Source organism: Zootoca vivipara, chromosome 4 (genome assembly GCF_965207765.1).
Source record: "Zootoca vivipara chromosome 4, rZooViv2.hap1.1, whole genome shotgun sequence".
NCBI classification, from domain to species: Eukaryota; Metazoa; Chordata; class Lepidosauria; order Squamata; family Lacertidae; genus Zootoca; species Zootoca vivipara.
The window spans coordinates 100,782,436-100,796,322 of NC_142587.1; the positions used below are offsets into that span (position 1 = coordinate 100,782,436).

The following is a 13,887-nucleotide window of genomic DNA, read 5'->3' on the forward strand; positions in this document are numbered from 1 at the left end:
TGAATTCTCTGGCTATGGCAATGGCCAGAGATGCTTTTTGGGGGTGAGGCTCTTGGTTGGACTCTAAGCATCTCCCTCCCTTGGCCAGAAACCAGAGGAACAGCTTGCAGGGAAAAGGGCTTTGCAGGAGGCAAGGAACCTCCTCGAATTCAGGAGTGGAGAGATAGGAGGGGACCCTAGGGTCATCTAGTCCAACCCCCAGCAATGCAGGAATCTCAGCTCAAGCATCCATGGCAGATGGCCGTCTGATCTCTTCTTAGAAACCTCCAAGGAAGGAGAGTCCTCCACCTCCCAAGGGAGACCTTTCCCCTGCCAAACTGCTCTTAGATGTCCCTCAAGGCAGCGGGTCCTGAGTTCTAGCACTGCTGAAATAATCACACTGGCTACCAAGGAGGAATAAATAAATAATTAAATCCTATTTTCATCCTGAATGAGTAATACTTTCTTATGCATGCCTTTTATTTTAATATACAAAAGTATATCAATTCCCCTTCCAGAAATGCTTAATTGCTAATTCAATGGACTGAAAATGGATGGTTGCTTTTATTATGTTTAGGGAAGCTTTTAATATTTGATGGACTATTGTATTTTAATATTTTGTTGGAAGCTGCCCAAAGTGGCTGTGAAACCCAGCCAGATGGGTGAGGTATAAATAAATTATTATTGTTATTATTATTATTATTAATTAATTAAATTGACCGGGGTAAGTGTTCTCCTTTTGAAAGAGGCAGGTGGAATCTCCCTGGTTGCCAATAGCATAACATTGAAAGGCTGGTGAAATATGGGGAGCCCTAGAGCACCTGCTTGGCATGCAGAATGTCCCAGGGTCAACCCCTGACATCTCCTGCAAGGGCTGGACGAAATCCCTGCCTGAAACTCTGGGGAGCTGCTGCCAGTCAGTGAAGACCAGGGGTCCTCAAACTATCTCCTGCGGGCCGAATCCAGCCCACCAGTGCCATGAATCTGGCCTGCACGGCTATCTCAGGTCCCGCCAAGTGTCCGAGGCTGAAAGTCCCCGTGCCACGCTGAGGTAAACGCCACTGGCGTAGTGGCGGCTCTACCAATGAAAGACCCAGGGGGTTTCACCCAGGGATGGAGAAGTGTTGTCTTTTGGCTTGAGGAGCGAAGTTGAGGTTGGCGGAGGAAGGCAGACTTGGGTCGATTCGGTTTCGTTCCGTAGACATTTACTTGAAAGGTGGGACAAGGAAGTCTAGTCCTATTTTTGTGAGTGGGCGGCTTCTGACCCCAGAATGGATCCTGCTCTCCCCCCCTCACTGGGAGGGCATTATTCCAAGCTGGTTCTTCTTTGCAAACCCTTTGAGTCAAGCTTGGGTCTTGTCCCCCCCCCCCCAATAGCTGCCAAGTTATCCCTTTTTTAAAGGGATTTTCCCTTATGCTGAATAGGCTTCCTCGTGAGAAAAGGGAAAACTTGGCAGCTATGCCCGCCCCCTCACTGTTCCATTTGCCTTCCCAAATTCCCAAGGGCATAAAACTCAGTTTAAAATCCACTTTTCCTGTGATACAGTACCCTGTTTCTCCTATTTTAAGACGTAGTCATAAAATAAACCATAGCAGGATTTTTAAGCATTCAAGGAATAAAAGCCATACCCCGAAAATAAGACATAGTGATAGGCGCAGCAGCAATGCTGGCCGCTGCAGGAGGAGGAGGGGGGGAAATAAGACATCTCCTGAAAATAAGCCATCGTGGTTTTTTTTGAGGAAAAATAAATATAAGACGGTGTCTTATTTTTGGAGAAACACGGTACATAGGCTTTCCTGTTTCTTGCTGCTTAGGAAGCAGGCTTATAAATCTTAAACTTTAATAGAACAGAAATTCAACATTCAGACAATCAAAAAACTCAACTTTCCCACCAAAAGCCAGTAATAAAAGTTGGATCAAATTACTGTAAATTCTTAATAAAGTCTCAGCGCTAATGGATCATGTTTACTGCATTAAACAGAAATATCCACACCCCTGGAAAAGAAATTTGGGAGCTACATGCCTCCTTTATCCACAATCCCTATTCAAAAATGTTTCACAAATGTTTGGTGATTATTATTTTGTGTGCCCCCCTCTGGTCATTAGCGGAACAATCTACTGTCCTCTTATGTATGAGTAAAAATGGCCAGACAGCCACGGTTCGTAAGATTTTTAATATTCTCAGTCATTTCAGCCTTACCATTAAGAGACCAAATTTTATGCCCTTTATTTCCAGGAAAAAAAGGTCAAGGCACATTCCACCTAATTATGAATTTGTATGCGCTTTAAAATTTGGCTGGACTTTAGCATATTTGAAGTCTGATTTGAATAACAGACAAAATGATGAAAACCCCACATAATCACTCAAATGCTTGATATCACCAACTCTGCTTCAAAACATCACCGCTTTCACCTCCCACTTCTTAACACTCTCTATTCCAAACTCTGAAAACCAATCCTTCCATGTTTTTCTCCCAAAGAGCAAAGCTTGGCTGAATTTCAGCCCACCCCACCAATGCTTGAAGACACATTCCTGATCCTTCTGTGTGTCGCAAATTCCTTCATGGCGCTTTAGCAGAAATGTTAAGAGTTCCAGGTTCTTGAGTGCAGTATATTTATTGTGAGCTATATACAAATATCTACAGGCAGTTCATACACGAGCTGTTCATACACTCTCTAAACCTCTGGAAAGGTTTCCCTTTTAAACCACTGACAGCACATTATTGCAGAGTCATTCTGACCCAGCACTTCTATAGAAAGTATTGCATCAGTCAGTTTCACTTTACTAGTACACTCAGGCCTGCAGACTTACTATCTCACACAGCATTCTGTGGATCCCAACACTCCTCCTTAAGTCAAAGGCTTGAGACCTAACAATTCTCTCTTTTTTTAAAAAAAAAATATTTCACAAAGAATACATACATACACACTCACATTTAAAATACATAATATTCAAATTCAAATCATTTCATGCTTCCTTTACCTTTCTTTATATCCTACACTGTTTCGTTTCTATTCTGTACCTAAATTATAAGTCCAAAAACAATCAACAAAACAATCAACAAAAGAAAAAAAAAGAAAAGATAGAGAAAAGATAAAACAGAAAAAGAAAATATGGAAAGAGAAGGGAAAAAAGAAAAAGAAAGAAAAAGAAATAAATAAAGTTTAAGAAAGATTAAATAAAAGAAAAAGAATGACTGACTCAACTGTCTACCATAACATAAAGTCATCATTTCCTACAGCACTTCCACCGCTTTACACACAAAAATAGAACAATTCATTATTCTGTCCTCTTTTTCCGATTACGTTAACATATGTAAAAATAAAAATTCCTAACAATACATTTCCCTCTTATTTACATATCCTGCACCGTTAGTCCAGACATAGCCATGTTCTGTTCCCCAGTCCTGATTTTCTTAAATATTCATTTAGGCATTCCCACTGGTTCCTAATTTTATCTCTTGACTTATTTCGTATCAAATCTGTTAACTTTGCCAATTCCAGATATTCACAAAGTTTTTCAATCCATTCCCCCTTTGTTGGAATATTAGAGACCTAACAGTTCTCTTAAATCTCGAAATTTAGGAGCATCTAAACTTTTTGTATATAAGTCTGCCACATTGCATTTTGTGTTGCAATGCTGTACTTTTAACACATTTCTTTCCAAAGCATTTTTAACATTGCCATATCTTATCACAATATGTTTACTTTTACTCTTAAAGTTCTGTTGGTTGGCAAGCTGCTGTGCTGCCATGTTGTCACTGAGCACAGTGATTGGCATTTCTGAAGGTATTCCTAGTTCTTTTGTTAGGCAAGCAAACCACTCTATTTGTGACACACATTCCCTTATGGCTGAGTACTCTGCTTCACAAGCACTTGTGGCAACAAACATTTGTTTCTGGGTTTTCCATTGAACCAGGGCATTCCAAATATATATAGCATAGCCAGCGGTAGATTTTCCATTTTCTCTGTCTCCCCAGCTGGCATCAGCATATGCATATACTTGCTGATCACATCCTGTATCTAGCACCAGCTTGTAATCTTTTGTGCCTTTCTGATACCTCAGGATTCTTTTAAGTGCTACCCAATCTCTCTGAGTCGGGTCTGCACTTCTTTGGCTTAACATGTGCACTGCCAATGTTATGTCAGGTCTCGTCCAGCAACTTAAATATAACAGAGAGCCCAACAAAGAATGAAACGCTGTTGCATTCTCACATTTTTGCCCCTCTGGTTCATTTTTATACAGTGTAGTTATGGGAGTGTCAACCTCATTTTCCCTTTCCATTCCATATGTCTTCAGTAATTTTTCTATCTTTTCCTTCTGACTTAGGGAGTAGACACCCTCTTCATTCCTCTGAACCTCTACTCCTAAGTAATTCTGGATCTCTCCCAAATGCTTCAGTTTGTATTTGTTACCTAGGTTGTTCATGAACCAAGACACTTGCTTTTGTGCAGTTGTTATTAGACAGATACCATCAACATACAAAAGTAAGTAACAAACACTTCCTTGTACTGTTGCTGAATATAAACAGGAATCAGCCAGGCTTTGTTTGAATCCCATCCTTTTCAAAGTTGTGTCTACGCATTCATGCCATAGACGTGCACTTTGGTGTAAACCATATAGTGCCCTCTGCAGCTTTAAGACCATGCTGTCTCTTTCCAGCTCATAACCTGGTATTTGCTGCAAATACACCTCTGCATCAATGGGAGCATTTAAATATGTTGAGGCAACATCAAAATGATTAACTTTTAACCCCCTCAGGCTTGACATCGCTAAAACTGGGGGGGGGGGGGCAGCTCTTGGTTTGAGATACCGAACAAAAAGGCTTCAGGGTGTTTAACCAAGTTCAGTTTGAACATGAACCTGTTTACTTTCCTAGGCTTGGAAAGTGTAAGAAGGGAAGTCAGTCTTATCTCTTCCGCTCTGCTGTGATTTTGCACTGTTCTTTGTCTCCCTGTCTGTTGCTGAAGAAGAAAGAGGACGCCATTATGATCCCTTTGGGGTCATCTGCAAATGTGATGAACATCCCCTCAGTTCCTTTATCCAAGTCATTTATAAAGACGTTGAACAACAATGGGCCCAGGACAGAACCCTGCAGCACCCCTCTTGTCACTTTCCCCCAGGATGATGAGGAACCACGAAGGAGTCCTCTTTGGGTTCGGTCAGTCACATCCACCTAACAGTTACCTCATTCAGCCCACGTTTTACCAGCTTCCTCACGTACAGGTGAAATTCGGAAAATCAGAATATTGTCGAAAAGCGCATTTATTTCAGTAATGCAACTTACTATTTTTTCTTTTTCTTTTAATTTTTACAAATGCTTTCTTTTGGAAATTCCACAGTAATAAAACAAATAGTTACAATAATACAAAAATAAAACAAAAATAAACATCACTATTACATTTCATTAATTACATTCCATTTATAATTGACTTGCTAACGACAAATAATTACAATTACAACAAAAGGCTTGACATATCTTGCTTTGCATGTCCTGCATCTATCTCATATAGGCTTGATTATTGTAACTCGCTCTATATGGGGCTGCCCTTGAAGCTGACCCAGAAACTCCAGCAGGTGCAGAATGCTGCGCCAAGACTCCTTACGGGGTACTTGCCGCAGGATCACATTCACCCAGTGCTTTACCAGCTGCACTGGCTCCCGGTGGAGTACAGGATCAGGTTTAAGGTGCTGGTTTTGACCTTTAAAGCCTTCTGCGGTTTAGGACCCTCGTACCTACGGGATCGCCTCTCCTGGTATGCCCCGCAGAGGACCTTAATAACAACAATAATAACAAATAACAACATTCTGGAGATTCCGAGCCATAAGGTGGTTATATTGGTCTCGACTAGGACCAGGGACTTCTCAGTACTGGCCCCGACTTGGTGGAACGCTCTTTCACAGGAGACCAGGGCCCTGCGGGATTTGTCATCCTTCCGTAGGGCTTGCAAAACAGAGCTGTTCCGCCTGGCCTTTGGGTTGGATTCAGTCTAACCCCTGTGTCTCCCTCCCTCCCTCAGGGTTTCATTTATGGACTACTTAAAATCAGGCTGCATTTTAAATTTTTAAATATTAACATTGTGTTTTAATCTGTATTTTAATTAATTGTTCTTTCCTTTTATTCCTTGTTATGATTTTATTGGTGTTAGCCGCCCTGAGCCCGGTTTCGACTGGGGAGGGCAGAGTATAAATAAATATTTTATTTATTTATTTATTTATTTATTTATTATTATTATTATTATTACTATTATTATATTAGTTTCACCTTTTAAGTTGCATTACTGAAATAAATGCACTTTTCAACGATATTCTAATTTTCCGAGTTTCACCTGTAAATATCACAGAGAACTTTGTCAAAAGCCTTATTGAAACCGAGATGCACTATTTCTACAGCAGTCCCCAGATCAACACAGGTTGTAACTCCATCCAAAAGAAGGAGAGGAGAGATTTCTCTGCTTTTACTTGTTTTTGAGAAAGCCACGCTTTCAACCTGTATGTTTAGGCTGTGATATCTTCAGATGAAGGGCACATAAATTTTAAAAATGATAATAAGGATATTGACATGTGGAAAGGAAGGCGATTTACGTATTTATTTAATTTGTAAACCACCCGACCCAGTGGTGCCGACGTGAATAAAATATTGCTTGGGGGCGGCAGGTAAGGCCCGCCTTGGACAATCAATCACATGATACATGCACACCATTTTTTTAGAAAGCCCATTTCCCAGCAGCTCCCCTTGCCCCTGAGAACACTTCTAGCATTTCATCTCCTCTACCTGTGGCATTGTTCAGCAGTGGGGAAAGTTACCTCTTCACACTGGATGTCCATTTGGTATGGCCCTTTCCAGGTTTTGTCCTGCCCATTGTGTTTGTCTTTCATTTGTTCTCCTATGTGTGTTGTCAGTAGAAGCCACAATTCCATGGGTACTCTAGGTGGTGCAGAAAGTACCTAGAAGCTCCCAAGAGGTTGAAGTGCCAATCAAACTTCACTTTTGCGATCTATAAATTCCAATTAGCAGTACTGGGGATGGTTCAGATTCTGTCACAGAGGTTTTGGCCAGCAGAGGTTGTCACAGGGCCAGCCCTTTGTTTAGTCGTTTAGTCGTGTCCGGCTCTTCGTGACCCCATGGACCAGAGCACGCCAGGCACTCCTGTCTTCCACTGCCTCCCGCAGTTTGGTCAAACTCATATTCGTAGCTTCAAGAACACTGTCCAACCATCTCCTCTGTCGTCCCCTTCTCCTTCTGCCCTCCATCTTTCCCAACATCAGGGTCTTTTCCAGGGAGTCTTCTCATGAGGTGGCCAAAGTATTGGAGCCTCAGCTTCACCATCTGTCCTTCCAGTGAGCACTCAGGGCTGATTTCCTTCAGAATGGATAGGTTTGATCTTCTTGCAGTCCATGGGACTCTCAAGAGTCTCCTCCAGCACCATAATTCAAAAGCATCAATTCTTCGGCGATCAGCCTTCTTTATGGTCCAGCTCTCATACATCACTACTGGGAAAACCATAGCTTTAACTACACGGACCTTTGTTGGCAAGGTGATGTCTCTGCATTTTAAGATGCTGTCTAAGTTTGTCATTGCTTTTCTCCCAAGAAGCAGGCGCCTTTTAATTTCGTGACTGCTGTCACCATCTGCAGTGATCATGGAACCCAAGAAAGTAAAATCTCTCACTGTCTCCATTTCTTCCCCTTCTATTTGCCAGGAGGTGATGGGACCAGTGGCCGTGATCTTAGTTTTTTTGAGCTTCAGACCATATTTTGCGCTCTTCTCTTTCACCCTCATTAAAAGGTTTTTTAATTCCTCCTCACTTTCTACCATCAAGGTTGTGTCATCTGCATATCTGAGGTTGTTGTTCTTCCGGCAATCTTAATTCCAGCTTTGGATTCATCCAGTCCAGCCTTTCGCATGATGAATTCTGCATACAAGTTAAATAAGCAGGGAGACAATATACAACCTTGTCGTACCCCTTTCCCAATTTTGAACCAATTAGTTGTTCCATGTCCAGCTCTAACTGTAGCTTCTTGTCCCACATAGAGATTTCTCAGGAGACAGATGAGATGATCAGGCACTCCCATTTCTTTAAGAACTTGCCACAGTTTGCTGTGGTCGACACAGTCAAAGGCTTTTGCATAGTCAATGAAGCAGAAGTAGATGTTTTTCTGGAACTCTCTAGCTTTCTCCATAATCCAGCACGTTTGCAATTTGGTCCCTGGTTCCTCTGCCCCTTCGAAATCCAGCTTGCACTTCTGGGAGTTCTCGGCCCACATACTTCTAGAGCCTGCCTTGTAGAATTTTAGGCATAACCTTGCTAGCGTGTGAAATGAGCGCAATTGTGCGGTAGTTGGAGCATTCTTTGGCACTGCTCTTCTTTGGGATTGGGATGTAGACTGATCTTCTCCAATCCTCTGGCCATTGCTGAGTTTTCCAAACTTGCTGGCATATTGGGTGTAGCACCTTAACAGCATATTTTAAAATTTTAAATAGTTCAGCTGGAATATCATCACTTCCACTGGCCTTGTTATTAGCAGTGCTTTCTAAGGCCCATTTGACTTCACTCTCCAGGATGTCTGGCTCTAGGTCAGCAACCACACTACCTGAGGTGTACGAGACCTCCATATCTTTCCGGTATAATTTCTCTGTGTATTCTTGCCACCTCTCCTTGATGTCTTCTGCTTCTGTTAGGTCCTTTCCACTTTTGTCCTTTATTATGGTAATCTTTGTACGAAATGTTCCTTTCATATCTCCAATTTTCTTGAACAGATCTCTGGTTTTCCCCATTCTGTTGTTTTCCTCTATTTCTTTGCTTTGCTCGTTTAATAAGGCTCTCTTGTCTCTCCTTGCTATTTTTTTTGGAAATCTGCATTCAATTTCCTGTCTCTTTCACTATCTGCCTCGCATTTTTGTTGCCTTCTCTTCCCCGCTATTTGTAAGGCCTCATTGGACAGCCACTTTGCTTTCTTGTATTTCCTGATCCTCACTTCCACTGTATATTCATAAGGAATTTGATTTAGATTGTGTCTTACTGGCCCAGTGGTTTTTCCTACTTTCTTCAGTTTAAGCTGGAATTTTGCTATAAGAAGCTGATGATCTGAGCCACAATCTGCGCCAGGTCTTGTTTTTGCTGACTGTATAGAGCAGGCATCCCCAAACTTCGGCCCTCGAGATGTTTTAGCCTACAATTCCCATCATCCCTGACCACTGGTCCTGTTAGCTAGAGATCATGGGAGTTGTAAGCCAAAACATCTGGAGGGCCGCAATTTAGGGATGCCTGGTATAGAGCTTCTCCATCTTTGTACTTGTCCTCCGCTCTTCCTCAGTAGCATGTTGGACGCCTTCCAACCTGAGGGGCTCATCTTCCAGTGTCATAACTTTTATATGCCTGCTGTCTTTGTCCATGGAGATTTTGTCCAGGGCCCTTTGTCCAGGGCCAGCCTACTTTCCCTTTAAAGCAAACTTGGGTCCCCAGCTGGTTTTCAACTACAACTCCCATCATCCATAGCTAGCAGGACCAATGCGGATGGATGATGGGAACTGTAGTCCGGGAGCTGCTGGGGACCTAGGTTTGGGAAACCCTGCTGCAAATGTTGTGTTTGCCCGCAAAGATGGGACCTGTCCATGTTTGTATTTTCTTGTATTTTGTTTTGCTCATGACTTTTGTGTGTTCATTTATTCTAATTTTTAAGAGAGCAAATTGAAAGAGAAATTGCATGGCAAGTTGCAGAAAAATAAAAGGTTGCATCTGGGGGGGGAAGTGGGGGTGGCCTCTTCAAATATTTCATATGGGGGGGGGCAAAGGCCCCTAGGCTTTTAAGAGTTGGTGCCTATTCCCTATACCCACAGGTCTCAGGATGGTTACAAACACATAACACCACATTTTAAATTGACATTAGATCTCAATCAGCCAAACGCCTGGTTAAAAAGGTGCAGATTTGCCTGGCTCCTAAAGATGTATAATGGTTTTTCCAACCGTTGTATTGATTACTTTATGGAAAGTGAAGCTCTTTCCACATTATACGCACTGATATGGTTTCTCCAGTGTATGAATTCTTTGATGGGATGTGAGATCGGTGCTCCAACTGAAGCTCTTTCCACATTCCAAGCACTTCTAGGATTTCTCCCCTGTATGAATTCTTTGATGGGAAATGAGATTGGAGCTCTTACTGAAGCTCTTTCCACATTCCACGCACTGGTATGGTCTCTCCCCTGTATGAATTTTTTGATGGGAAGTGAGAACGGTGCGCCAACTGAAGCTCTTTCCACATTCCACGCACTGATATGGTTTCTCTGCTGTATGAATTATTTGATGGGAAGTGAGATTGGAGCTCTTACTGAAGCTCTTTCCACATTCCAAGCACTGATATGGTTTCTCTCCTGTATGAATTCTTTGATGAGAAGTTAGATGGGTGCTCTGACTGAAGCTCATTCCACATTGCACGCACTGATAGGGTTTCTCTCCTGTATGAATTCTTTGATGGGAAGTGAGAGTGGAGCTCGTACTGAAGCTCTTTCCACATTCCACACACTGATAGGGTTTCTCCCCTGTATGAATTCTTAGATGGGAAGTGAGTTCAGTGCTCGAACCGAAGCTCTTTCCACATTCCGCACACTGATAGGGTTTCTCCCCTGTATGAATTCTTTGATGGGAAGTGAGATCGGTGCTCCGACAGAAGCTCTTTCCACATTCCACACACTGATATGGTTTCTCCCCTGTATGAATTCTTTGATGGGAAGTGAGATTGTGGTTATGACTGAAGCTCTTTCCACATTCCGCACACTGATAGGGTTTCTCCCCTGTATGAATTCTTTGATGGGAAGTGAGATGGGAGCTCCGACTGAAGCTCTTTCCACATTCCAAGCACTGATAGGGTTTCTCCCCTGTATGAATTCTCTGCATCTCCCCTGTATGAATTCTTTGATGGGAAATGAGATGTGAGCTCTGACTGAAGCTCTTTCCACATTCCGCACACTGATAGGGTTTCTCCCCTGTATGAATTCTTCGATGGGAAATGAGATGTGTGCCCTGACTGAAGCTCTTTCCACATTCCACACACTGGTAGGGTTTCTCCCCTGTATGAATTCTTTGATGGGAAGTAAGATCGGAACTCTTCCTGAAGCTCTTTCCACATTCCGCACACTGGTAGGGTTTCTCCCCTGTATGAATTCTTTGATGGGAAGTGAGACTGTGGCTCTGAATGAAGCTCTTTCCACATTCCGCACACTGATAGGGTTTCTCCCCTGTATGAATTCTTTGGTGGGAAGCGAAAGAGGACCTATATCTGAAACGTGTTCCACATTCCACACAATGATAGGGTTTCTCCCCTGTATGAATTCTTTGATGGGAAGTGAGATGTTGGCTCTGACTGAAGCTCTTTCCACATTCCGCACACTGGTAGGGTTTCTCCCCTGTATGAATTCTTTGATGGGAAGTGAGATCGGTGCTCTGACAGAAGCTCTTTCCACATTCCACACACTTGTAGGGTTTCTCCCCGGTATGAATTCTTTGATGGAAAGTGAGACTGTGGCTATGACTGAAGCTCTTTCCACATTCCGCGCACTGATAGGGTTTCTCCCCTGTATGAATTCTTTGATGGGAAGTGGAATGGGAGCTCTGACTGCAGCTTTCTCCACACTCCAATTTTTTACATGGGTTCTCTTCTCTGGGGATTTTGTCGTGGTCATCTTTGTTCTCAATTTCCAATTCATTACAATCTGCAATGGTGACAAAAAGGGATTAGAGCCTCAGGAATAAATGGAGAAGAACTGAAGGGAGTTGGGGGTGTGTTCATTACCTGTGTTTTTTGCCATTAACCAACATATTTATTATTAGATTCTGATGAATCTAATAATAACTACCAGACTTTTAGGAGACATCTGAAGGCAGCCCTGTTTAGGGGAGTGTTTAATGTTTAATAGATTATTTTATTTTAATGTTTTGCTGGAAGCCACACAGAGTGGCTTGGAAAACCCAGTCAGATGGGCAGGGTAAAAATAAATTATTGTTGTTGTTGTTGTTGTTGTTGTTGTTGCATATAAGTCCAGGAAATGGGGTTGTAACAATCTCTTTATTCACAGCAGACAAGTAAAAGACAAAGACCTACTGCTATATATATGTAGCCAACTGGGCCAGCCTACAAACTCTAGTTGAAACTAATTAAACTAACTAAAACAGTCACTCCTAGCCTTAACTCCTTCCTGGCTATTCTGCTCCTGTGTTGTGCCTGCTATTCAACACACAACACCCCTCCCCTCTTAGCCAAGAACACCCCGGTTGAGAATAAAAACAACAACAACATCGAGCGTGACACACACAATGAAACATCTGATTCCCATCCCCCCCGTACCACCCCACAGTCAAAGTCTCCCAAATATCGCAGACGGGTTCGCACCCTCTGGGACCGTCTGAGCCCGGGCTCTCGGGGACTGTCCTCTACCTGAGTCTCTTCAATGTCGAGCCTCAGTTCCACTCTCCACTCCTACTGGCCCGGCCTTGCTGTCTTCCACTTGGACTTCAACTGCCTCAGGGGGACAGGTGACTATGGGTTCTCTGCTGACCTGCTCCGGCAATTGCTCCACTTCCCTTGTGGCTGATTCATCCTCCCGGATGGGCCACCGCTGTCGAAGTTGGTCGACATGGCGGCGAAGACTACCTGCGCCTTCTATCTCAACCTCATACGATACAGGATCGGTTGGCCTAGAAACTGTAACCGGAATCCACACAGGGCCGGATCTATAGTTCTTAGTGTAGACAGGATCCCCCTGTTGGAAAATCCGAGGCGCCTTGGTAGCCTCCTGTGACTGCCGCTTATCCGCCGCACGATCTGGGTGCAGTCTATCTAAACGGGTCGTCAGGCGCCTCCTCATTAATAACTCTGCTGGGCTCCTCCCAGTGGTTGAATGTGGTGTTACATGCTGTGATAGTAAAAAGGATGAGAGTCGCTGGTGCCAATCACCATAAACTATCCGCCACAGCGCGTCCTTAGTGGTGCGCACCATCCTTTCCGCTTGATCATTTGTAGACGGGTGGAATGGGGCCGAGGTAACACGGCGGATTCCATTAATGTCCATAAAATCCTTGAACTCGGTTGATGTAAACTGTGCTCCATTATCTGACACAAGAGTGTTGGGCAGTACGTGGGTCACAAACAAAGCTCGCAGGTTCCGTATAACAACCCCTGAGGTCATGCAGGTCACTGGTATGACCTCCAACCATTTAGAGTGTGAATCTACCACAATCAGGAATGTTTGGCCCTGAAAGGGCCCCGCAAAGTCTATGTGTAAACGTGACCATGGCTCCTTGGTAACTTCCCATGGTTGCATCGGGGCCTGAGGCATTGCCGGCCTTGATTCTTGGCACGGCTGACATTTCCGCACCCATTCTTCAATGGCCTCATCCATTTTCGGCCACCACACGTAGCTGTGAGCCAATACCTTCATTCTCACTATTCCCTGATGACCCTCATGCAGTGCTTCCAACACTCACTGTTGCAGCTTCGGGGGGGGGGGGACCACAACCCGGCTTCCCTACAGTATACACCCTTTATGAGCTGACAGTTCATCTCGTCGGGACTCGTACGGCCGGAATTCCTCTGTGACTTTGCCCTCTGGCCACCCCCTCCACACCCAGTCCAAAACACGCCCCAAAGTGTGATCTTTAGCTGAAAACACAGCCACATCCACCACACTCACAGGGGGCTGTGGCAGATCTTCCAATAACATAACACCATAAGCGGGCGAGGGGTCTTCAGCCGGCTCCAGCAATGGCAACCGACTGAGGGCATCTGCATGGCCCAGGGCCTTACCCGCTCGGTGCACAAGTTCATATGTGTAAGCTGACAAGAATACAGCCCATCGCAACATGCGGGCCGACAAAATCTGGGGTGTCTGCCGATCTGGCGCAAACAACCC

At 43.8% G+C, this 13,887-nt stretch overlaps 1 protein-coding gene across 1 annotated transcript in view; it reads right to left on the minus strand.

Moving 5' to 3' along the window:
• Positions 1-2,135: 2,135 nt before the first annotated feature.
• The window catches only part of LOC132592053 (uncharacterized), a 28,025-nt gene continuing 16,273 nt past the window's right edge, over positions 2,136-13,887 (minus strand). Inside the window, exon 6 of the mRNA XM_060274100.2 lies at positions 2,136-11,691. Coding sequence (XP_060130083.2) covers positions 10,088-11,691 — 1,604 coding nt within the window. The 3' untranslated portion in view covers positions 2,136-10,087. The remainder of the gene's footprint in view (positions 11,692-13,887) is intronic.